The sequence below is a fragment of the Equus asinus genome, chromosome 2 (assembly GCF_041296235.1).
Source record: "Equus asinus isolate D_3611 breed Donkey chromosome 2, EquAss-T2T_v2, whole genome shotgun sequence".
Lineage (NCBI taxonomy): Eukaryota > Metazoa > Chordata > Mammalia > Perissodactyla > Equidae > Equus > Equus asinus.
The window spans coordinates 99650349-99676648 of NC_091791.1; the positions used below are offsets into that span (position 1 = coordinate 99650349).

The 26300-nt window shown below is 42.7% G+C and overlaps 1 protein-coding gene across 5 annotated transcripts in view; it reads left to right on the forward strand.

Moving 5' to 3' along the window:
- Positions 1-25435, forward strand: part of BLM (BLM RecQ like helicase) — a 97066-nt gene extending 71631 nt beyond the window's left edge. For 4 of the 5 annotated variants that reach the window (XM_044761014.2, XM_070494887.1, XM_070494878.1 and 1 more), the window contains 8 exons: positions 2642-2837; positions 5343-5533; positions 9257-9404; positions 16395-16594; positions 17035-17227; positions 19808-19930; positions 21844-22045; positions 25070-25435. In XM_044761014.2, coding sequence (XP_044616949.2) covers positions 2642-2837; positions 5343-5533; positions 9257-9404; positions 16395-16594; positions 17035-17227; positions 19808-19930; positions 21844-22045; positions 25070-25241 — 1425 coding nt within the window. In that variant the 3' untranslated portion in view covers positions 25242-25435. The remainder of the gene's footprint in view (positions 1-2641; positions 2838-5342; positions 5534-9256; positions 9405-16394; positions 16595-17034; positions 17228-19807; positions 19931-21843; positions 22046-25069) is intronic. The other variant, XR_011497096.1, reaches the window with a different exon arrangement.
- Positions 25436-26300: the final 865 nt, after the last annotated feature.

The following is a 26300-nucleotide window of genomic DNA, read 5'->3' on the forward strand; positions in this document are numbered from 1 at the left end:
AAGAGTAGATTAGCCTAGGCTATCAAGAGACTGTTGGAAAGGAGGACGCACAAGAGGCTAAAGACCGATTTTTTAAAGTGCAGTTTTGCTAATAATCAAAGGAATGTAAAACAGTGAGAGACCATTTTCACCTCTTGTATTAGCAAACTTTCATGAAGTGTTGGGGACAGTGCTGTAAGAGATGATTTCCTGCAGTGCTCACAAGAGCCTTTCTCGAGAACAATACGGCAGACTGTATCAAGAGCCTCGAATCTGAAACGTGGACGTGGAACTTTACACCAGTGTTATGTGTAACACGGCTAAGGAGTCTAAGTGTAAATAGTCTGAATGTGCTGAGAGGATGATTGGATACACTGTGTACATCCCTGCCATTAGAAATGGTTTGTGGGGGCCGGCCCAGGGGCGCAGCAGTTAAGTTCACACGTTCCGCTTCTCGGTGGCGCAGGGTTCTCGGGTTTGGATCCTGGGTGCAGACATGGCACCACTTGGCAAAAGCCATGCTGTGGTAGGCGTCCCATGTATAAAATAGAGGCAGATGGGCACTAATGTTAGCTCAGGGCCAGTCTGCAAAAAGAGGAGGATTGGCAGCAGTTAGCTCAGGGCTAATCTTCCTCAAAAAAAAAGAAATGGTTTGTGAAGAGTTTTTTAATGATATGAAAATGTTCAAATGCTAATGATGGAGAAAGGTAATGAAAAATAGGTGTGTAACCAAAAATATATAATCTCTGCCATAAAAAACAAAATTGAATAGAAATATAGACAAGGGAAAAAGCCAATTTTTTTCAAGTTCTTTACATCTTTATATATAGTATAAATATTTACAATATACATGCATATATATACATATTTTTATATATATAAAACTTTTATCAAAAATATGATTTTAAAAAATGGTGGGTTTTTGTTTCTTTTTAAATCTAATTGTTTCTGCTCTCAGACCAACTAATCCTTACAGAAGGTATGATAATATAACCAAGTGGCCTTAATCTTGTTAGGTTTGTGAGATAGAATAAAACTTGATTGTTTTTCATCACAAAGAAATGATTGTAGCTGGAAGTTTAAAAGCAACACAGAAATAAAGAAGAAAGTAGCAACAAAGCCAGTTTTCCCAGTTACAAGAAATAAAGGCTTTCAGAAGGAGTTGGCGTGTGTGTCACCTCATTTGGAGCCTGCAGACTGCCTCGAAGCCATGTGCCTACGCGACCTTGGGAGATGCACCTGGGCTTCTCGGAACCCTGTGGGCCTGTGGGCTGGCACATCTCGCTCCGCAGCCTCCAGCTGTTCTCCACCACCAGAGGCTCCAGTGGGCTTTTTCTTTCCAAGGAGATTTGCCTTTGATCACGGTGCCATAAATTCAGAAGGATGCCTCACCTAGAGTGCGGGCTGCTGCTGTTCACAACATTGATGAGTGTACCCATTTGCTGTCCACATACTTATGGCTTGCAGTTCTTTTCTCTGGTACTCACAGTTTCTGAAATCATGTCAGTAGCCTCGGTCCGGCGGCCAAATCGTTCGGTTGCTTTTGAAATACTGTTCTTGCAGTAGCAATTCATTTTTTGAAGTGCTAAAAAAAGACTTCCAGCTTTGTTTGTATAAAGTAATTTTGCCTAGAGATATAATGTGTTTGGGTTAGATAGGTCCTAAATTTACAGCTGAAATGGATATTCATGAAAATGATTTTTTACTAAAAACTGATTTATCCAGCTCCTGAAGTTTAACCGTCACCTTGCTTCCACTAAGTAATTTGCATAGGCCGAGATCCACGGTCTCCAGCCTTTGTTTTCTAATATAAGCAAGTCTCAGACTTTGACCCACATGAGTTCCAGTAAAAATTTCACAAGTTTTGACTTTGAAATCAGCTGGTGAATAAAAGGAGCTGGTGTTTGATCAGCTGCTGCTACTGGGAAGATAGGTGGAAAGCACTAGAGCAGGTGAACGTGCCGTTGTTCCTGAATCTTCTGAAAGCTCAAGCCCTGGGAACGCCCCAGAGCTCCTGAGCAACAGGTTTGTGACACTGACCTGGATATCATGGCTGTGTGAGCGACACCCCTCACACCTCCATGTCAAAAACATAGGAGAGGGGCCGGCCCGGTTGCGCAGCGGTTAAGTGCACACGTTCTGCTTCGGCGGCCCGGGATTTGCCGGTTCGGATCCCAGATGCGGACATGGCACTGCTTGGCAAGCCATGCTGTGGTAGGCGTCTCACATATAAAAAGTAGAGGAAGATGGGCACGGATCTTAGCTCAGCCAGTCTTCCTCAGCAAAAAGAGGAGGAGTGGCAGCAGTTAACTCAGGGCTAATCTTCCTCAAAACAAAAAAACATAAGAGAACAACCGGTGACAACACATCGAGAGGTGCCTGCTGTTGATTCTGGCTCCCTTACGTCATCATACCAAACCACACCAGAAAGTGTCTGCACAGCGAGCTGCTCTCTACCTTCTTGAGTCTTAATAGAATTGCAAATTATTGATATAAAAATCTCATGTTAGTCATGCTAAATAATGGGACCAAGTTAAGATATTAGATTGTTGTATAGAGTACATTTTAAAGTAAAATAGAGAATAAAGCTTTTAGAGGCACTATTATTAAAATGTTCCTTTAAGTGCATTATGAGTCTAACAGGCTTTTGCTTTTACATCAGGTTATCTGTGCAACAATTGCCTTCGGAATGGGGATTGACAAACCCGATGTGCGATTTGTGATCCACGCATCTCTCCCTAAATCCGTGGAGGGTTACTACCAAGAATCTGGCAGAGCTGGAAGAGATGGAGAGATATCTCACTGCCTGCTTTTCTATACCTACCATGATGTGACCAGGCTGAAGAGACTTATACTGAGTAAGCTGAGCTCCACTGTGGGGACGTGCTCTCCTCTTCTGTCTCAGGATAGTAATCTACTCCTGCTATTGTAGGACTTTTGGTCTAGTTTTCTTTAAATAGTATCAGAAAAATAGAGGTGCTTATATAGATACGGAAATTTTATTTTAGTTCATTTTTATTGTAAAAGTATTACATGCTTGTTATGTAAAACTCAAAATGGTACTGACGTGTACATAGCAGAAAATTTCCAAACCAAGCCTTGTATACAGTCCTCCCCTAAGAAATAACTCCAGTGGTTGATTTCCTTTGTATCCTTCCAGACCCAATTTTTGTGTGCATCCTTGCATGTAACACACGTTTCAAATATGCAGAAAGGTAGAACAGAAAAAATAATGAACTCTCATGTACCACCATCCAGGCTAAGAAGTAAAACCCCCTCTGTGGCTCTCTCCTGTTTCATCCCTCTGTTCCCCCATGAGAGACAGACAATATCTTGTATTTGGTGTTTACCTTTTCCAAACATGCATTTTACTATGTAAATGGGATTATGTTATATGTGCTTTTTAAATATATATAGTGACCTGATTTTTTTTGGTCAATGCTGGGACATAATTATGACTCCAATTAATACGCATAGCTTGACTGCCTAGAATCACATAGTACGGTTACTCCATGTTTGTTTAATCAGTCACGTTTCAGTAGATATTTAGATTGCTTATTGTTTTTCACTGTTATCAACAGTGCAGTGTTGAACATCCTTGTACAGATATCTTTGGGTGTTTGTGCAATCGTCTTTGTAGGGTAAATTTCTAGACTTAGACCAGTAGCTCAAACTGAATACATTTTAGAAATTTATTATGTCCTTTGCCTGTTTTCCTGCTGGGTTGTGATAGTTAAATATGTTTCCTAAATAGATTTGCCTATTTTGAGACCACTTTTGAATGAACTCTGGCAGAGATACTGAGCATGGGAAATGGCACTTAGCAAGCTCTGTGCCAAATAATGTATCACCTGATTTGCTCCTAACCACTAGCTTTTGAGGTGGAGTTAGTCCCATGAGAAAAGCGAGCTTCAGAACGGTTTGGTACTTGCCCCCAGGAGCACGGATGTGGCAGTGGCCACCACCGCGCTGGAAGGGTAGTGGTGGCAGTGACAGGCGACATTTCCAGTACCATCTCTGTGCTGCTGTCTTCAGTGCTTCACGCAGATCACTTCATTTCATCTTCACGACAACCCTAAAACTCCTACCATTTCTCTCGTCTTTTTGCAGAGAAGGAAAATGAGATACAGAGCTGGTGTCAGAGCCCCAGGGAGCCCAGGCCCTCTGACTCCTGAGTCCATGTCCCTTGCACACTATACCAATGTGATTCTCAGTGAAAAAATGAGACTTTCAAATTTAGTGTCCATTTGTGTGTTTAAACAGAACCTATATTAAGTTAGGTCCAAACAATTTAATAAGTATGTATTTAAGTCCTAATAACTCAGCAGCTGTTTGAAAAAGATTATACTTATAAACTGGAAAAAAAAATTTTTTATTTCATTCTTAACTAACTGCAGTTGCTTACAAATGGAAGGTATGTACATGTTGTTCTCAAACCTCACAATCAGGAGCCGGCTCCATGGCCGAGCAGTTAAGTTCTCGCACTGTGCTTCGGCGGCCCAGGGTTCCATCAGTTCGAATCCTGGTGCAGACATGGTACCACTCGTCAGGCCATGCTGAGGCAGCGTCCCACATGCCACGACTAGAAGGACCCACAACTAAAAATACGCAACTATGTACCCGGGGGGATTTGGGAGAAAAAGGAGAAATTACAAATATCTTATCAAACAAACAAACAAAACCCTCCCAATCAGATTAGACACTGCCTGCCTCCTTTCCTCTTTCACATTGATTTTCTGGAGGTCCTTGTTTTCATCCAGCAACTGCCAAAAATTCAGCCTTGCAAAGATGTCATTGGAAGGAATGTAGCACACCATGAACTACCTCGAACTAGTAGTTTGTGTGGTGTTCAACAGATGTCAGGTATTGCCGTGTTTCCCTTAAATGTAAAATACCCTGCCGCACCGCTGTGAGCCCACTGCAGCACCCGGGGCTGCTTGCACAGCCTCAGGACCACCAGCTTAACCACCTGGACCCTAGATTCTCAGGGAGGTGCACAGCCCACTGCCGTCGTTCCGTGCTCTGCTTGCTTTGGATGTTCAGTTCAGTACATACTTGTCTGATCAATATAGTAAATATAATTCAACTCTTCATCATTGGGAATAATGAAGATTTGCAGAAAATTTTCACCTGTTCCTGACAATCTACATTTGTTCTTATAAAACTAAAATCTTGAGAGATGAACATAAATATTCAGTTAATTATAATATAGAATGATGTCATATTGATATATAATGCTATTAATAATTTTATTTCATTTAATATATAAAGTTATCTGAATCTATTCTAAATATTTCTGTGATATTCTCTTCAGTCTTTCTACTCTAATAAGTATGTTTTACTGTGCTCTTCATCTCTTTTAGTGGAAAAAGATGGAAACCATCATACAAAAGAGACTCACTTCAATAATTTATATAGTATGGTACATTACTGTGAAAATATAGCAGAATGCAGGAGAATACAGCTTTTGGCTTACTTTGGTGAACATGGATTTAATCCTGATTTTTGTAAGAAATACCCAGATGTTTCTTGTGATAACTGCTGTAAAACAAAGGTAAAATAAGGAAGTTTTTAATTCTTCATACATAATTAAGGAAATTGCAAAGATTATTTTTCTTCTCAATGTAGAAAAGTTAGATACAAATTAGATTACAGTAAGTGGGCCCTAAGGGATTAAACCAGGGAAAGATGACTGCCTCCCCATACTAATTTGAATAGAAACATTTTAATGGTAATTCTGTGGAATATCTTTAGAATTAGAAGCCTATAAAAGAATACACTGGATCTCTCCAAAATACTGAGGTTATATACGTGCACTGATGATTACAGGATATTTTAGAAATCTCATTAATCTGTAAATATCCAAAAGATCCAACATGGGCAGGTAGAATATTTTAAATTCAACTCTAATTATATTTAAAGATCTCATTTTCAAAAGAGTTATAACAACTAGTGTACTGTGTGTTTGGTTCAGATCAATTAGAGTACTCTATAAACTGGTTTTTTAAAAACTATGAGAAATAATGGCAAGAGCTTCTGGATGACTTTGCTTTCATCTGTCCTAAAAATAACCTTGGGAGGATGTTAAATGCGATCATTAGGTACTTTATTGTACCTGTCATGGTAATTCTATGTCTTATTGGTAATTTACAGAGTATTTTCACATTTGATAAAGTATTTGTGTTTATATTGATATATGAAATGTCTCTGCGAGGTGTTGGGAATTCACAAATGAATATGTCTTCACTTAATTGTGGTACCATGTAATGGGTGCAGGTACAGAGATATGCAACACCGGCCAGAGCAGAGGGTGATTTACTCTCTCGTGGGGCGCGGTCTGCAGATTCATGGCCATCTCCACCCACCACACCCCACCTGTAGACGTTGCTAATCAGTTCATTCATTTGACAAATATTTGTTGAGTGCCTGCTCTGTGGCAGACACTGGTCTAGGAGTCTGGGGTACATCACTGAACAAAAGACAAAGATCCTTGTCTTGTGGAGCTTGCATTCTAGCAAAAGGAGGCTGCATACAAACAGTATACATAGTAAGTTCATGTTAAAGGAGAAAAACTGTGGGAAAACGTACAGCAGCATGAGGGGTCAGGAGTAGTGGGTGGGATGCAAGATGCGGTCCTAAACAAGGTGGCCCAGGGAAGTCTTACTGCAAAGCTGAGACCTGAGCAAAGACTTAAAGAAGGAGGTTAGCTGAGCAGCTCTGTGGATATGGGCATTCTTGTCCAAAGCTAAGAACAAAGGTCCTACGGTGGGGGGCATGTTTGTGCATTTGAAGGATAGTAAGGGAACCATGTGGCTGAGCAAGGCTGAGAGTCAGCTAGGGGTAAAGGTAGTGGCCAGCCACAGCCATAACTGAAGGGCTGAGTAACTGGAGGAATGGCGTGATCCTCAGCCAAGATGTTTGGGGAAGGCTGTTTGGCAGGGAAGATCAGGAATAAAATTTGGGATGCATTGAGTTAGATATGTCTGTTTGAGTCAGGAATTCTGAAGAGACTGGTGGTACGTATACATTTGGGAGTGGTTGGCATACAGATGGTATTTAAAGCCATGAGAGCAGATGAAATCTTCAGGGGTATAAGTTTAGACAAAAGAGGAGAAAACCAAAGACTGAGCCCTGGGACATCAAGAGGTTGAGGAAAAGAGGAGGAACTAGGAAAGGAGACCAAGACAGAGAACTAGTGAAGTAAGAAAACCAAGGAAACTAAGTGCAGAAGGTGTTTCAGGGAGGAGGGAGTGGTAAGTAGTCAAAGGCTGCTGCTGAGCCGCGTCTGATAAGGACAGATTTAGCACTGGAGGATTCACAATGACTTTCACTTGACCAGTTTCAGTAGCGTGGGGCAAAACTGGAGGCAGTGAATACCGAGAACTCTTTCAAGTTTTGCTTCACAGATGAACAGAGAAATGAAACAGTAGCTGGCAGGGGAGTTAAGAAAACACAGAAGAAATCACATTGTTGTATGCTGTTAGACATGTACCTGTAGAGGGTGGAGCATGGCTGTGTAGAGAGGGGAGAACCGCTGAAGCAGTGTTCTTGAGTAGGCGGGGGCTCTCGTGTACAGGCTGAGAGAGTGGCTTTAGACGGGAGCTTAGATGGTTCATTTTAACAACAGGAGGAAAGACAAGAAACTGTGGGGCGGATGCTAGTGAGAGCTGTAGTGGAGGAGTTTGTGAAAGCTCTCTTCTGATTGCTTCAGTTTTCTCAATGAAGTACGACGCAAGGTCATCGTCGGCTGACAGTCAGGATAAAAGGGGATTAAGAGAAAGGAGACCCTGTGAAGGTCATCTAGGACAGGGGACAGCAAACTTTATCTTAAAGGACCAGAAAGTAAATATTTTAGGCTTTCAGGCCTTAGAATCACGGTCTCTGCCACAACTACTCAACTCTGCTATTTTAGCCCAAAAGCAGACATAAACAATAAATACATTGATTTTTCCATGGCTGTATTCCAATAAAATTGGATTTACAAGAATAGGCATACAGTTCATGGGCCACAGTTTCTGGCTCCTATTCTGAGAGAATGGGGGAGTGATAGACTAAGGACGTGTGGTGACTACCTGGCAGCGTTAAAGGTCCACTGGAGGTTTGTGGCCGTGTATTGAGTGAAAGCATTCAACATGGTTGTGTATGTTTCTCCAGCCAAGTTCAGCTACAAAAGTACAGGCGTGGAGTGGTGGAGAGCTGGATCTAATGTGTTTTATCAAGCAATGTGAGGACGTAACCTCTGGGCAAGGGAGTTGAAGGTATATATAATAATTGGCTGTGGGGTTTAAGCTGAGTTAGAGAACATCTGAGGATGAGGGTCAATGGATAGGTAGTCCCAGTGAGTTGTTGGAGTCAGAATACTACATGAAATAAGTTGGAAAGGTAGGAGATGGTGATCAGAGAACGAAGGGGTTGCCATAAGGCTAAGGTGTAGTAAGTGTGACCATGGGAGTGAGTGGCCGACGTGTGTGGACAACAGGGCCATTGGAGCAGAGAAGATCAAGATGCCAAAGGCCAAGGTGTGGGAGGATCATCTCTGTGTCCTAAGTCAGCAACAATTAAAGCAGGAACTGTGTTGGAGAGTGACGTGGCACTCTTTCATGATGATTCCAGATAGAGTCTAGGAATCACTACCAATTATTAGTATAAAACAAGAAAACCTATTTGTCTTCAGGTTGTTGGAATGTGGTAGATGAACCAGGACTAGAAGGTAGGAGGAACTGCATAGATGGAGGCATAGAAGCATGCAGCTTTTGAGAACTGCAGGTGGTTGGTATTGCTTGTTTAGAGAATAGGATAGATGAAAGCACAAAGATCATAGAGCAATGGGGGCTTTAAAAAGTACAAGTTTGGAGACAACTGAGGAGAATGAGAAAGGGAACTGACAGCAGACCATAAGAAGAATTGACTGGCACCAAAGACCCAAAAGAGATTAGAACTCATAAAGTTGCATGGTTGGACAGTGTTTTCCATCCATTAAGTGACAGCACTATTCCAGGAGAAAAGACAGATACTCCTACCTGCAGGTGCTATCAGGTAATTGAAAGACAACATGTAAGTATGTCTGTGAAACGGGAATGAAATAGATCGAGTAGAGTGCCAGTTGTTCTAGACACAAGGTTAATGTAAGAACTTAGAAAAGAATGAACATTTGAAATTTCCTTGGTTTTTGGTCTTGGCTTTGGTATGGAAATGGTTATTAGGAGACTGTTAAACCCTAGCAATTTAGGTATCATTATCTTAATTATAGCACAAGGTAATCTCTTTTTATCCACAGGATTATAAGACAAGAGATGTGACTGAGGACGTAAAAAATATTGTGAGATTTGTTCAGGAACATAGTTCATCACAAGGAATGAGAAATATAAAACATTTAGGTCCTTCTGGGAGATTTACTATGAATATGCTGGTCGACATTTTCTTGGGTAAGTTGTTTTGTTGTTTGAGTTACATCAGTTGAAATCGAACATCTAAAGAATTCTTATAAGTACGTGGAAAAAAACCTCTCTTGTCTATTTTTTTTATAGAACTTAAGGGTTTCAGAATAAAACCTTTTTGAGTAACAAAAGAAAATCAGTTTTTATGATTTATACCAATTATTTTTATAGAATTTACATAAGTCACTTAGATGAGGAGTTTTCACATACAAAAAAGAAAATAATAGGGGCTGGCCCCATGGCATAGTGGTTAAGTTTGGCATGCTCCACTTCGGCAGCCTGGGTTCACAGGTTCAGATCCCAGGCATGGACCTACACCACTTGTCAGCCATGCTGTGGCAGCCACCTACATATAAAGTGGAGGAAGGTTGGCACAGATGTTAGCTCAGGGCTAATCTTCCTCAAGCGAAAAGAAAAGAATAAAGCTTATCTATTTCATCTGATTGAGTGGAATGTAACTTGCTTAGAGAATTACCCATTGACTGACTTCCAGTTCAAGATGGCAGCTTGAGCATAAGTATCTGTCTTCTTTTTTTGGATAATGATAAGGAAATTAAATGGGGATTCATTCCATAACAGCGTAGGGAACCAGAGAGAGACCATCATCAGAATAGAGGTTTTAAAAATCTTTTAGGAAATGAATGGAAGCATGTTGACAAATGGAATAAAATTCAATAAACCACAATGCAAAATAAATGTAGGAGAGACTGATAGCAGAGGAGGGACTATCAACCAGGCAGAACCCCATTATCACTAGGCCTCAGACTGGAAGTCTAGAGGTCCAGGGCATGGGAGTGAAAGCAGGGGAGCCAAAAGGAGGGAGCAGTTAAAAGAAAGCCTGCCCACAAAAGAACTGCGTCAAATACCAGCCGGAATTGATTCCAGAACAAAAATAAGGAAACTGCCTGAGGAATAGAAAGGCAACTGAGTTAGGGGCCAGAGCCCCTAAGTGGCATTTGGGGACCACCCAGCCCACTTGAAGTCTGGTCCTACCCACTTACCCTAAAGCACACCTGATAACTGAATATCCCTCTTCAGGGGAGGAATTTGGGGGAAATAGACCTAGATATAACACAACAGAGGAAATCCACCTAAAAAGTGTACCCTCGTCTCTGAAGGTTAAATATAAATGGACAATCAAGAGAAAGAGAGAATAAGTAGAGTATTTAACCCTAGGGATAGAAATAATTTAGAAAATAGCCAACAGCTGTGGGGAGAAGTAAGCAGAGATTCCTAGTTAGTATTTTCAGAGAGACTTAATAATGGAGTGTTATGGAAAAGAAACAATGAGAAGGAGCTGTTAAAAATTTTAAATGATTGGCAAAGTAAATTTAGTGGAAAGGTTGGAGGATAAAGTCAAGTAAATCTAAGACCTGAGTAAAAAGATATATGGAAAATATGAGAGAAAAATATAGAAGATCAATTCTTAGGAGCTGTAAAATCTGACAAAATTTTTGAAATAGAAAATAGAGGGTTTTATCAAACCAATGATAGAAGAAAATTTTCCAGAGTGGAAGAGTAAAAAGCCTTCAGATTAAAATGCCCAGTGAATGCCAAGTAAGATGCTTTATAAAATGAGATAAAAGAATACCAAGAGCAATCAACATACATAAATCAGGAGCATTTCTATACGCTAAGAATGAACCAGCAGAAAAAGAACTTAAGAACTCAATCCCATTCACAATCGCAACAAAAAGAATAAAATACCTTGGGATAAATTTAAGCAAGGAAGTGGAAGATCTATACAACGAAAACTACAAGACTTTCCTGGAAGAAATTGATGACAACATAAAGACATGGAAAGACATTCCATGCACATGGATTGAAAGAATAAACACAGTTAAAATGTCCATACTACCTAAAGCAATCTACAGATTCAACGCTATCCCAATCAGAATCCCAGTGACATTCTTTATAGAAATTGAACAAAGAATCCTAAAATTCATATGGGGCAACACAAGACCCCGAATTGCTAAATCAATCCTGAGAAAGAAGAACACAGCTGGAGGCATTACAATCCCTGACTTCAAAACATACTACAAAGCTACAGTAATCAAAACAGCATGGTACTGGTACAAAAACAGGTGCACAGATCAATGGAACAGAATTGAAAGCCCAGAAATAAAACCACACATCTATGGACAGCTAATCTTTGACAAAGGAGCTGAGGGCCTACAATGGAGAAGAGAAAGTCTCTTCAACAAATGGTGCTGAGAAAACTGGACAGCCACATGTAAAAGAATGAAAATTGACCATTCTTTTTCACCATTCACCAAGATAAACTCAAAATGGATCAAAGACCTAAAGATTAGGCCTGAAACAATAAGTCTTCTAGAAGAGAATACAGGCAGTACACTCTTTGACATCAGTTTCAAAAGGATCTTTTCGGACACCATAACTTCTCAGAGAGGGAAGCGATAGAAAGAATAAACAAATGGGACTTCATCAGACTAAAGAGCTTCTTTAATGCAAGGGAAAACAGGATTGAAACAAAAAAACAACCCACTAATTGGGAAAAAATATTTACAAGTTATTTATCCGACAAAGGGTTAATCTCCATAATATATAAAGAACTCACACAGCTCAACAAGAAAAAATCAAACAACCCGATCAAAAAATGGGCAGGGGACATGAACAGACATTTCTCCAAAGAAGATATACTGATGGCCAATAGGCACATGAAAAGATGCTCACCATCACTAATCATCAGGGAAATGCAAATCAGTACTACACTGAGATATCACCTTACATCTGTTAGAGTGGCAAAAATAACCAAAACAAAAAGTGACGGATGTCGGAGAGGTTATGGAGAAAAAGGAACCCTCATGCACTATTGGTGGGAATGCAAACTGGTGCAGCCACTATGGAAAACAGTATGGAGATTTCTCAAAAAGTTAAAAATAGAAATACCTTATGACCCAGCCATCCCACTACTGGGTATCTATCCAAAGAACTTGAAATCAACAATTCCAAAAGTCCCATGCGCCCCTGTGTTCATTGCAGCATTATTTACAACAGCCAAGACATGGAAGCAGCCTAAATGCCCATCAACTGATGAATGGATAAAGAAGATATGGTGTGTGTATATATATATACAATGGAATACTACTCAGCCATAAAAAAAGACAAATCGTCCCATTCACAACAACGTGGATGGACCTTGAAGGAATTATGTTAAGTGAAATAAGCCAGACAGAGAAAGACGAACTCTGTATGACTCCACTCATAGGTGGAAGTTAACATATAGACAAAGAGAGCTGATTGGTGGTTACCAGGGGAAAGGGGAGGTGGGTGGGGGAGGGCACAAAGGGTGAAGTGGTGCACCTACAACACGACTGACAATAATATACAACTGAAATTTCACAAGGTTGTAAACCATCATAATCTTAATAAAAAGTTTAAAAAAAAGCAAAATACCAATATTAAAGAGATGCTGGGGAGGAGAGGCTTTTCCTCTGCCCTGTTAGGTTTATTAGTTAGGGGCCTGTGAATTAAACTGAAAAAAGACAAATTAACAAGAGAATAGACAGATTTAATCACATCTGTATGGGAGTTCACAGAAAAATGTGACTCAAAGGGGCAGTTAGAGTTTGTGGCTAATATGCCATCTTAATGGGGGAAGGAGAGTGGGGGAAAGGGCACTTAACGGGAAAACAAGTGATTTTTTGTAAAGATAAATGGGCCCTTAGGAGAGTAAGTGGGAGGGAGGTATGGTCGTTTGGGGATGGCGTCTGTTTAGGCGTGGCTGGAGACGCCTCATCTCTGATGGTAGAGTCCGTCCTCCCAGGCTCCGGGGAGGGGATTTATGACAGAGTTCTTTTAGACGCCTCTGCTTTTGGCAGATAAAAGATTTCAGGAACTCATGTACCTTCTGCTCGAAATAGTTTTTATGCCACAGTGGCGTATTCTGGACCCCTTGAGAGATTATCCTGAAATCTTTAGAAAGAAAAAACAAACCAAAGCCAAACTGGCATCAGATTAATGTCAGCAACACTGAGACTAGGAGGCAAAGAGAGTGAGTGTCCGTCATATGATACGAATAAACAGAGGAACTAATCCATGGGTCCAGTGAGAGGAAATGCCACCATCATAGCTGTGCAGCAGGTCCAAGAAGCAGGCTGTGCACATTATAACAGAAAGTCAGGAAAAATAGGTCTTGAGCAATATAGAGAAAGAGTAAGAAACGAAATTTTTTATTGATGACAGTGAAGAACACACATTGTTGCTTCTCAACATAAAAAGGAGAAAGGCACTTAGAAACTCCAGGGGAAAGATTATACAAGAAAACCAAAGCCAAATATAAAGCAAAGGAAATTGTTACACGATTTTGAGTAATTGATAGAATGTATACAAACAATCCGTTTATCTGGCTGCAGTAGACATCCTCAGGGTTGCACAAGAGTCCTGACGCTCCCAGTAGGAAAGGACACTGGTCATAGTATAAGCACTGTTGCTTTGCTCCAACAGAGTCCACGTCTAGACTTAAACATGGTTAGAGGACAGGACAGGATGTGCGTGTTAATCTTGATGATGTAAAATTAAAAGTACAATAAATAAAAATCAAAGAATAACCTCCTACATAGAGGGGAGAGAGGGTGGTCAAAAGTTCTATCTAAAGTTGCAAAAATAATTAATAGGTGAACCTATATTGTCATATAATTAGCAAAATTTGGGGCAGGGTAAGGTGAAGGGGGTGGTATAAATGAGATAAAGCCTCGTCTTTCATGGTGGGAGGTCAATAGATAAATGTCAGGTGGTGACTCTGGCTAGTAGAATGACACCAAGAGTTGGGTTCCTTGTGGAGGCGCCACCAGGAGAGCTGCAAGCAGCAGGGTTTGAAACATGGTTGCTGGAGAAGAGAGAGGCTATGGAGGGGAAGGGCGGGACAGAGGAATGTTGTCCATGGGAATGTGCATGTATTACTTTCATTAAGAATATATAGGGACCAGCCGGGTGGCGCAGCAGTTAAGTGCGCACGTTCCACTTTGGGGTCCAGGGTTCACCTGCTTCGGATCCCGGGTGCGGACATGGCACCGCTTGGCAAGCCATGCTGTGGTAGGCGTCCCACGTATAAAGTGGAGGAAGGTGGGCACGGATGTTAGCTCAGGGCTGATCTTCCTCAAAACAAAAAAGAAAAAGGATATATAAAGCAGGGGATCAGCCCCGTGGTTAAGTGGTTAAGTTCGCATACCCCGTTCCGGTGGCCCAGGGTTTCGCTGGTTCGGATCCTGGGCTCGGACATGGCACCGCTCATCAGGCCGTGCTGAGGCGGCGTCCCACATCCCACAACTAGAAGGACCTACAACTAAACTATACAACTATGTACCGGAGGGCTTTGGGAGAAAAAGGAAAAATTTTAAAATCTTTAAAAAAATTTTAAAAATATATAAAGCAATTCATTTTTTTAAAAGTGAATAGCCTAGATTGGAGTGGGAAGATGGTTTGCTCAGTTTCTCACTGTTCCTTCAGGATCTGCTCGTTCCTCAGGACAAAAGCAGCTTTTAGTGCTGGTGTTCCCTGTCTGGATTCTTGCCTTCTCCCAGTTTGGACTTTTAGGGGTGAAGGGAGCGTGGCATTGCCGATAATTTATTATAAGAGTGATACATGATCAATCTGCATTGCAATATGTAGAAAACTGAAAATATAAATACCTCCAGAAAAAACTGCTAATATTTTAATGTGTTTGCTCAGTCACATATTTATCCTATTGTATATATAATTTATATCATTTTTATATAACAAGATAAAAGCATTTTCTTAATCTTTTATTCTTCTAAAGTAGTTTTGAATAATTTATATCTTATCGTATTGATGAAATGTATTTACGGAGTCTTATTTTAGAACATTTTTCTATTGTAAATAATGGTATGCTAACCACCTTTTAAATACACCTTCGACTACATCTCTCATTGCACCTTTCCTGTAGATTCCTAGAAAGATGACTGAATCAAACATTGTCTGACACATTCTTCAGTTTCTCGTTAGCTCTTATATGTTTTTAAGAAAATCGTTTATGTCTCACCCAGTTTTCTTAGTTGCCCTCAGCCCTCAGCCTGGTCCACGTCACCCAGCCCACCTTACTGAAGCAGTGGTCCTGATCCTGTAATGTCACGTTTCAGGGACACAAATCACTTGAAGAAAGAAAACCTTGAATCGTTCAGCATATCTGACCAGAAGCCATGTGGAATTTACAATAACGTCATTATTTGGAACTCTTAAAATAGAGCTAAAGCTTTACCAAGTAACTGTTAATTGATTATAATCAGTGTCACAAGGCTTCTGAAGTAGATTGTTACAATAAAATCGTGTTTACAATGAAGATGTATTACGATTCGTAATCACAGTGGCCTGGATGTGAGTCCAGGATGCAGTGCGCTGTGGGGCCCTCAGTCGGCAGGAGGAGGGGGGCGGTGTGCGCAGGCTTGTGGAGTATCATGCTTTTGCCTCGGCGTCTGTATAGGCTTCATTTGTAAGGGCGACAGGAAGTATTGCGCTAAATACTTGGATTGTAAATAGGTAGCAATTTCAATACAGGACCAGAGATAGTATTTATAAAATTGATTGTCAAAAATTTTTTGTAGCTAGATCAGTAATACACAGTTATCCTAATGTAGCACATTGATATGAAGCTGTTAAGGTTTGTATGAACTTTTTCTGTGATTTCTTTGCTGTAATATAATTTTATACGTTGTAAATGCAACAACCTAAAATGATAAACTTTATTTTGCTGCTATTTTTGGTCAATGTGTGTTATAAAAAGATGAGGGAAAGTGCGTACAACCATCAAAATTTTACAGTTCTACTAAAATGTTCTCATTTTATGGAAATGAGTATCTCTTGGTGCCAGGGGTCTTCCTGCGGAATAGATTGTCTATTCCATTTATCCAGACCTGTCCGTAAACGACTTTCAGCCTCTACTGTACGACAGTTATGATGCACCTGCATTTACTAATCTACCTTCTTGTGCCTTCTGACCAGGGAGCAAGAGTGCGAAAATCCAGTCGGGGATATTTGCAAAGGGGTCTGCTTATTCCCGACACAACGCCGAAAGACTTTTCAAAAAGCTGATACTGGACAAGATCTTGGATGAAGATTTGTATATCAATGCCAATGACCAACCGATTGCCTATGTGATGCCTGGAAATAAAGCCCAAACTGTCCTAAATGGGCATTTAAAGGTACGGTATTTTAAATGTTTATTTTATTTTATTATCTCGCAATGAATGGACAGAAATATATTACTGCAAATTAAAGAGTCTTTCCCAAAGCTTATGGATACTGAATTTGTATATACTATCCTATATGAACAATACTCTGTTCCTCCTGATTTGGAAAGAGATCTTAAAATTGAACCCAAGTAATGTAATACCTGTCCAAATGAATTTAATGGGTTATCAGATCACTAAATCATCATCCGTTCATTAAAGAAACATTGATTGAGAAGCTTGTCAGTGCTAGGCCCTGGAGATATAAAGACGGAGAATGCCCAGCCCCTGCTCCCAAGGGACTTACCGTCTACCCGGCATAACAGAAACACCAAAAGAAGATGCTAGTAAGCCTCTCTTTGGCTGTAAGCATGCACACACCCATTCTTGTGCTCCCTTTCTCTCTCACACAGGTAGATTTCATGGAAACAGAAAATTACAGCAGTGTGAAAAAGCAAAAAGCATTAGTGGCCAAGGTGTCTCAGAGGGAAGAGATGGTTAAGAAGTGTCTGGGAGAGCTTACAGAGGTCTGCAAGGCTCTGGGGAAGGTGTTTGGCGTCCATTACTTTAATATTTTCAACACCGTCACTCTCAAGAAGCTTGCAGGTGAGTGCGCGCCTCTTCTGTCGCATGGTGTACGTTAACAGGCCAGAAGGGAATCTTACGAAGGACATTTTTTAAGTGCATAAACATATCTCAGTCTTTTTTATTATTTTTATTTAATCTCTAAATTGAAAGCTCAGAAAATCAATTTAAACTTATTCTTGAGGGAAAATATATTTTTTAAGATATATGCAGTACTTTATTATTCAGACATATGGTATAATTTTAATTTCATACTTTCTTCTAATTCTGGGTATTAAAATATGGATAATTGTAATCTCTAACACTAGATGTCACTTAATGATTTTGTGTCTGTAGCTGCCTGCCATGTGATGTTTAGCTGTGTTACGTACAAATGCCTTGGCGATGAAGAGCTAAGTTCCTCACAAAAAGAGATTGTTTTATCCTTCTTTGAATCTGGAGCTAGCAAACTGCTGTGTCTTTAGTTAGTAAGTTTACTTGCTGGCCTGAGTTATTTCCTTAGCTTCAGAGAGCTCAACCCAGAATTCTGACAGTAAAAGTCCCTGGAAAATGCATTGTTCACAGAGCTGACTGTGTGCATTCCCTTCCGTCTTCTTCCTTCCTACCGTCTCACTGTCACCTTCTTTCCATTCCACTCCCCCACCACGGGTCCTTAGGGCATCTCATCAACTCTAACATGCCGCCTATCTTAAGACTCTGTTATTTTCTGGACTATTAAGAAAGAAAAAATTCTACTAATTAAACTGTGATACAATGCTTTTATTGAAAGAACTGGTTTTGACTTATTTATTTAGGTAGAGATTTTTATCATATATAACTCTGTACATATATTAAAAATGCATAAAATCAAAGTAAGTTGATTTAGGTACTTGTGAAAATTCACATTCAAAGCCTGACTCTCCTGAATCGTTTTTTGACTCAGTTGTCCCTGTCTTCGTTTTTCCTGGTGTCATCAAGAATGTTCGTGATACAGCCTTTTCAGCGTGTTCCACTGTTTTCCCCAGGATTTTAATCAGAACCTTGTCACCCATTCTGATTTGATGGTGTGTTCTTGATACCAGAAAGCGTCACCGATGGTTGCGCATCTCTCAGGAACACAGATGTGACACAGCTTCCTCTACTTTAGGCATCCTCTTTTTTAGGTCATGTAGAGCACTTGGTTGTTGCTTGCAGGAAACTGTGGAATTATGCTCATTTCCTCAAAGACAGATATTTACTTTATTAATGCCAAATTTATTCCCCCTTACTGTGTTCTGAGTTTTTCTGCATTCAGTCGCTTTTTCTGTGCTAACCACAGTCAAGGCTTCTGTAGACATTTTGTGTGGCAGCTAAACTCAGCCTGCGAGGAACCAGTGCCGCAGTGACACTGTCAACAGTGCAATGGCTGTGGCTGGGTTCCCACGTGCACGGGTGGCAGCCCCACAGTGCCACTGCTGTCTGGCCGTCAGCACTGTAGGACACATCTCAACCTCACAATGCCAAAATGGGAAAGAGCGTGTGTCTTTGAATGGAAGAAATACAGTGTTTTGTTCCAAGGCTATTAGTGTAATTTCCTAGCTGGTCTCCTTAACTCCAGAGATGAACACGATGTACATTTTAATCTTTCTAAAACTCCAACAGCTCTCCAGATAAATTAGAAATTCTGTCAAGGATATGCATTTCTACTTGCCTCTCCCACTTTATCTTCCACTAACCCCCTCCAAAAACCTTCTGGTCTGTCCCACAGGTCTGTTCCTTTTCCTCTAAACACAGAAATGATGTGAAAATCACAGACTTGAAATCCACCCTTTTTTCAAGTCAAACACGTAGGCGTTATTACTCCCTCACTTCCCATAGCCAGTGCATCAAATCCTGCAGACCCAGACTCCCAAAAGGATCCACATCTCTCTCCTCTCCGTCTTCACACTGTGTTCTAGCTCACAGCATCCTTGCTTGCCCCTGCAGGGGCTTCCGCCAGGCTCCCAGTCCACTCTTTCTCTCACAGTCCGTTTTCCATACAGCAGCCAGAGTGGTGTTTAAAATGACATGCTTGCCTAGTCACAAGACTGATGTGCTATCTGGATGCAGAGGACTCTTAACAGCCTGCTTGTTAAAGTCACAATGCCTGCTGCACCTCACATGTGGAAAGGCTGGAGAGAGAACAGGCTTGGGTTGGGGAAAGTAAGAATTCGGTTGTTCCCTTACTGAGTAAGAAATACAAGTCCGGAGTGCAGGGGGAAGGTCAGAGCTGGAGACATAAATGTGGGTGTTCTCCAAAAATGGCAGGAACGTCAGTCTTTTAGCTAGACGAGTCTTTGCTGTGAGAGCAAGGTCTGGTTAAACTCGGAGGCACGTTGCGCAGGTCCCCCGAGCGGTTCCCTATGCCCTTTGCTCTCCCATCCTCTGCCCTGACTTCTGCACCTTCGGACTGGGATTGGATGATGGGCCCCTTCCCTCTGGGCCTGTCTGCCGCCTCTGAGTGCCTTTTAGAAACTGGCCCATGCCTGGGTGCTCTGTGGTTATTTGGCGCTAAACAAACTTGCTGAATGGGTGAATGAGCATGAATTCAGTGGGTTTTCTATAGGTGGTAATTTAAATTCCTAATTTTATGCCCATGCACAGAATCTTTGTCTTCTGATCCTGAGATTTTACTTCAAATTGATGGTGTTACTGAAGACAAACTGGAAAAATATGGTGCAGAAGTGATTCCAATATTACAGAAATACTCGGAGTGGACTTTGCCAGGTTCAGTATACAGCCAAATATGTGTTTTCTAAAAGTCTGTTTTAATGTTAAGTGATGTGTCTTACTGGATTAGAATTATGTGGTTTCCGGGTTGTATTAATACTTCTACACCTGGTCACGCTGGCGTCCGGGTGCTCAGAGCAGCCCCAGTGGTGTGCTGGGCACCTTTTAGACAGCACTGGTACATAAGTGCCCCGGGGGATGCCAGTTGCTGAACCTGCTAATAGGACCCAAAGGGGAACCTTTGGGCCCAGGACTTACTGGTTCTGGTAAGGCAAGTGCCTGAGGAATCAGGAGCCCTGGGTGCAGATTCCAGATCTGCCACTATCTCACTCTGTGATCCTTGGCAGGCCAGGAATAACCTCTTTGTGCTTCCCTTTCCTTATCTAGGAAGGAACGTGTTATCTGACAAGCATGTCTAAAGATAAAATTTAAGAGTGGAGTTTAAATGTTTTGGAAAAATGTTAACATGTAATTGGAATGCTAGATAATCTTATTAGCCATTGAAAGAATCTGCCCGAGTGAGTGCATCAGCAGCACATGTCCCAGAGCTTCCATTAGGCCTGTCATGCAGCACCTCTAAGCCCGAGCCTCGTCAGTGAGCTGGAGAAAGCCTCGGCTAAGGGGAAGTCGAGAACAGAGAGAGCTCTTGTGGGAGAGAGGATGGGTGCAGAAGTCTAACGCTCCCCTCTGACTTAGTGCCCAGCAGTGAGGCGCCACAGACAAGCTGAGCTCAGTGTTGCCCACAGGAGGGCTTTTTTCTCGATGACGGGAATGGAAGCAGTATGAGAAATGAGTGTGCGGGCATTTTAAGTCTCCCTCCACAGTCGTTTTTTTTTTATCCATTAACACAATGCTGAAAAGTAGGATTTTTGTAAATTCCTCTGTATGGTAATTATTCCATTAAAAGCCTTGCTTTGAATACATTGACAGTCTCTTGGTAGGAACTTAACACTTGTTTAGTATACTGACTTGCTCCATAGGGGGTTTTACCTGCGCTAGACAGGGCTGCTCTGCGGAAACAACCTGCAGGCTGGCGACACTCCCTCCCACGTCCTGAGGGACAGACACTGAGCCAAGAGCTTTGCCTGGTTTGTGTCGTTGAATCCCCTCAACACCCATTTTACAGGCGAAAGTGAGTGAGGCCTTTTCATTTCCCCAAAGTCCCACAGCTAGGGTGACACTCTTCGCTCGAGCCACACTGCACCCCGTGTGAGCTAGTGAGTCCAGCCAGGAAGTGTGTTCCGGCAGAGCGTGGAGCAGGCTCTCTAGACCTATGGAGAGAGTCCATGCCTTTTGGGTGCCTTGGGATGTAAATACCTATGGAAATTACCATCTTCTTTGCAAATATGTACTTTTCTACAGACCCATTTCCTGTGTAGTATGTGAAATATTCACCACTGTTATGCAAAGAAGTATGTTTTATCTTTGAAGAGTAAAATATGGTGTAGACTTTTCTGGTACTCATTTACTGAGAAACTTGTGCAGAGACGAAATGCAGGACATAGCTGTGTTTCTCTTATATTGGGCTTATTTTTTCAGCATGTGTAAAATGATAAAATTGTCTTTTATTTAGCACTCTATACTTTCCAAAGAGCTTAATGGGACTACCTGCTCCAGTAATAACAGGGACGCAGGCCTTACACAACTGAGTGTGTCTCTAGTTAAGTTAAAGAGTATCACAAATTTTTCAATGACTTCTGATCCCTTTTCTTTAAAAACAAGTTGGCATTGAGCACTTTGGGGCTTTGTGAATGGTTCTTGTGGAATGGTTGAATCCGTGTGGCAGGAGGGGGTTGGGGGGGCAGCCAGGTGTCAGCTGCATGTGCTCGCGGTGTGTGTCTCTGTGTGGACTGTAACCACACCTGGACCAGCGCAGCATCCCTGGTGACGTCTGCGTTGTCCATTTGTAGCTGAGGACAATTCCCCACGGATAAGCCCATCCAGCAGCAGAGGCACCGGAAGAAATGCCCCTGAGGAGTTCGATGAGGAAACACCCATATCTTCTCACTACTTTGCAAATAAAACCAAAAATGAAAGGAAGAGGAAAAGGATCTCAGCCTCCCAAAGGTCTAAGAGGAGAAAAACTGGTTTCAGTGGCTCCAAGACGAAAGGGTATGTTGTGCGACGTGCTCTGCAGTGTGGGGTATAAGGGAGGGAGGGACAAAAGTAGAGCGCTCAGGGTCGCCGTGAAGCATCTGTTACTGTGAGCCGCTGTGAAATGTGCCCTCAACAAAAACATTTGTTTCAGATTTTTTAGATATCTAGTCCTGACTAAGCTGATTATCACTAAAGGCTTATAGTTTCAAAATCTTTGCCGATTTTGACCTTACCTTAGAAAAAGAATTTGATGATTGTTCTTCTTGAGAGACTTTTCTGCCTAAAATACTATAAACCGTGTATAGCTGAATGAGCAAAAGGTTTTGTTTCCTTGTTGCTTTTATGATTCCATCAGGACTTGCCACCCTGCCTTTACTGCTGCCGAATCTGCAGGCCACGCTGCCCTGCACACCCCTGCCCTTCATTAACGACTGGGAGAACCAACCTCCCGACCTGGGAAGGGTAGCGACCTGGGCAGGGTGGCGAGAGGAGGCCGGGGCAGGAAGACCAAAGGTCAGTCCAGCCAGGTCTCTAGGCGGGAGGTGAATGGCTTCCATCTCCCTCCCCCACATTTCCCTGGCCCCTGGGCTGGGACGTGGCTGCTTTGGGGTGCTCTCTGCACACGAGGCCGGGGAGGGCGGGGGGACGGGGGACAGAGAGAGCATCATGGGGAGGGGGGCGGTGGGGGCAGCATTCTTATTTCTTCATAATTGCACTGTCTCTGACCGCCCACTTCTCCGCAAGGACGTCCTCTGCCCTCACCTTGTAGGTAATGGGCAGGATCATGACCGTCCCGTGAGTCTGGAGAATGTGGCCCCCAATAACTACGTATTAGAACAGAAATGCTTACAGAACTAGGAAACAAGGCCGCAGGAAACTTTGCAAGCTGTTGTGGTTTTCTTTTGCAGTTTTTCTACCTCTTTTCCTTCTGAGTAGTAAAAACAAAAATTGAGTGGGGGAAGAAAAAGGAAGGCAAATGTTACCAAATTGGCATTTTCTTGTTAAGTCCATAAACAAACATCTTGTATGTGCTAATCCTTCTGCCAGGGTACAGGAATTAAAGGCATTAGTAAATGTTAGTTTAATTTTGTGGTTTTTAGTGCACAAGTGACCAGCAGATGTTCTTCTGTGGGGACATTTTTCTTATTTTCTCCACTTATTCCTCCGTTTTGGGAAATACTCATTTGCTCAGAAGCTCACACAGAGCAGGAGACCTTAAAAGGCATCTGGTCCAGTCCCCTGGGGCTTCTGACAGGGAGCTGAGGACTGGACACCCACTCGCCCACACCTGCCCACGCACGTTCATTTCTGCACAACATCCTTGGAGTTCCTTCAATACGATCACCATCTTCTCATGTTTACTTGTTAGAACAAACCATATTGTAGTGTTCATTGCCATCAGCTCCCTCATTAACTTTTCACAACTTTTGTTTATGAGAGAGGAGCACTGTGCCCTGTGGTCTAGGACGTAATCTAATAGAGAGCAAGACTCACACTCGCCCGGAAGCCAGGACCAGTTCTGATGCTGGTGTTCAGCCAGCCTGTGTGTTTGCAGTGGGGTTCTCTTCTGATCCCTGCCGCTAAAACCAGGATGTTGTGTGACTTCATTTCACCCCTGTGGCAGCCCCTCTGTGTCTGTGCTTCCTCCGTGTAGTCACTGACCCACCCGGAAAGATCGTTCCCACAGTTCCCAGTCTGCTCACCTGGTGGGGAGCCTGCGCAGACAGAAATGTCTTTGCCAGACCGTGGCTCCCCACCCTACCCTCAGAGTTTTCCGTCTTCTCAGTGATACACAATGAGCCAGGTGTGTTCTGGGCTCTGAGTGGGAGTAGAATGGATGGCCCCAGTGAGAGGGAGGCTGCTGTTGGCAGATTCATTCTGTAAATCAACATGAACAGCAGGTTTTCGCCCGGGGCTTAATTTCTCAGCAGGAAATCAGCATAGGGAAATTTAAGGCTGCTTCTCTGCGTATTGAGGGGATCTTTGCCGGTTCTGCAGTAAAACTGCCCTCAAGCAAGAGTTTAAAAATGTTGAAAAACCACACTTCACCCAGCCCCACCAAAATGTCATTACCACAGACTAGTGGCCCCAACTCCCTGGCCCATAAATTCAGAGATGGGGGCCACGGGCATGCCCTGATGCTCTGGGGTTAATGTTGGGCGTGAATTCAGCTGATTACAAAGCAGCGGGACATACTCCTGTAGGGAAAGGCTTCCATGGTGAATGCTGCCTGCTGTTACCCTTGTAAACGTGCTGGCCCTGGGGTGGCTTTCTTTCCATTTTATTTGGGGGAGAAGAAAAAGCTGTTGCCTTCAGGTCAGTGACAGAAGTGAGATGCTGGACGGACTTTGTGATGGGCTGTGGCAAGACCGCTTCCCCGAGTGGGAGGTGACAGCAGGCAGATCTTGGAGGGTAGGCAAGAGAGCAAACTGCTGGCAACGTGGCCCTGACAGAGGCGTGCCAAGACCCAGCCACTGGCGGGCCTCCCCAGGGAACCACGTCTGCAGCCTTCTCCGCGCCCGGCCGGCCAAGTAGAGGCTCCGCCCGCCCAGCTCAGTCCCAGCTCCACTCGCCACATAGCTACCTTTCTCTGGGCCGTACAAGCACAGTAATTCCAGAATGTCTATTGTCTGGGCATTTGGGGCCTTAAAACAGGGAATTCTCACTTCCTTTATTTGGTCAGAATAGGTCCAGGAATGTGCATCTCAGCTCTGTTGTCCAGAGGGAGAGGCCCAAGTGTCAGCTGGGAAGGTGTGGGTGGAGAGAAGACGCGGGCTTGGTCTCAAGGCACAGAATTAAGAAACAATCCTTGACATTTTAGGAACAAATTGAGGACAGATTTGTCTGAAGGACAGCAGGCCTGTGTTCCTTGAATTGTAAAGGAAATGTACCTCACGCGGGGGCTTATAGGCAGAAGGTGCACAGAGACACATCAGACCAAGGAACGTCGTGGCTCGCGGAGCTGCGTGCAGCTTAAGAGAACGAAGACTGTTCCCCTTTGGTTTTATTTAACGTTTTCTTTTCTTTGTCACATTTTAGGGGGTCCACCGCGTCCAGAAAGCTATCTTCTAAAACTAAATCCTCCAGCATCACTGGACCCAGTTTGCATGGCTCTCAAGCAGCATCAGGAGCCACTAGGAAATTGGGGATTATGGCTCCCCCGAAGCCTGTAAACAGACCGTTCCTCAAGCCTTCGTATGCGCTTTCCTGACAGCCATTCCTCGGTGTGCGGAGACGCTACCTCCATCAGCCTCTGGCCATCTGTGAATATAGAACTGTTGCTTTTGTTATACCATTTGTAATTTTTACCCATATCTATTAAAATTTAAATAAATGCTTAGGGTGACAGTTCTTATTTTTAAAATAAACATTTCTTTTGAATAAGTGTGATTTGCTGCCACTGCAAATGTTGTGGTTGTTGTTTCTCAGAACTCCTGAAGCAGCAGCTGAATCATCTCAGTGAGAAAAATTCTAATCACGTTATGAAACAAAAGCTGAAGGAAAAGACAGGCATGGGACATTGGGAAACTAAAATTTTTGTGTAAGATGACATAAAATTAAAAGACAAAGGACAGAGAAAATAGGAAAAAAAAAATATGACAGAGGATTAATATCAATGATATACAAAGAGTTGCTATAAATCATTAAGGAAAAAAGCCCAGTAGAAAAATGAAAAAAGGATATGAGTAAGCTCTTCTCAGAAGAAGAAATACAAATGACCCACAAATATGTGGAAAATGCCCGTCTCCCTAGTTAAAAATGTAAATTAAAACAATGAGGTGCCATTCTTTTGCCTGTCGAATTGTCAGCGTTGGATAATATCCCAAAATCTGGGTTCGACGAGAGAATGGTCAGACATTCTGTTGGTGAGGCTGTATAAACGTTGGTGTGGCCCTTGTGTTTAGGGAGGCTGTAACTTCAAGACCCTCCATTAATAGGCCGATTGGCCAGAAAGTCCTAAAGTGGGATTTCGGACTTCTCTTTGGCGCTCCAGTACCTCATTTTTGGAGACATCTGTAGCTCGCTGACCTGTTTGGTGTCCCACTTCTCTCCTTGACCCCGGTCACGAGGGCAGAGCTGAGGAGACCCTGCCCAGGCAGAGGCTGCCGAGGCTGGCATTGGCTGGAGGCCTCGTGGCTTCTGCCCAGAGACTCAGCACTGAGGTGGCCCTGCGCGCACCCTGAGGGGCCCCCTCGAAGCTGCACACCTCCCGCCTGCCCCCTGGGACCTCGGGCTCCACGTTTGCCAGAGGCGCCTGGCCAGACGGGAG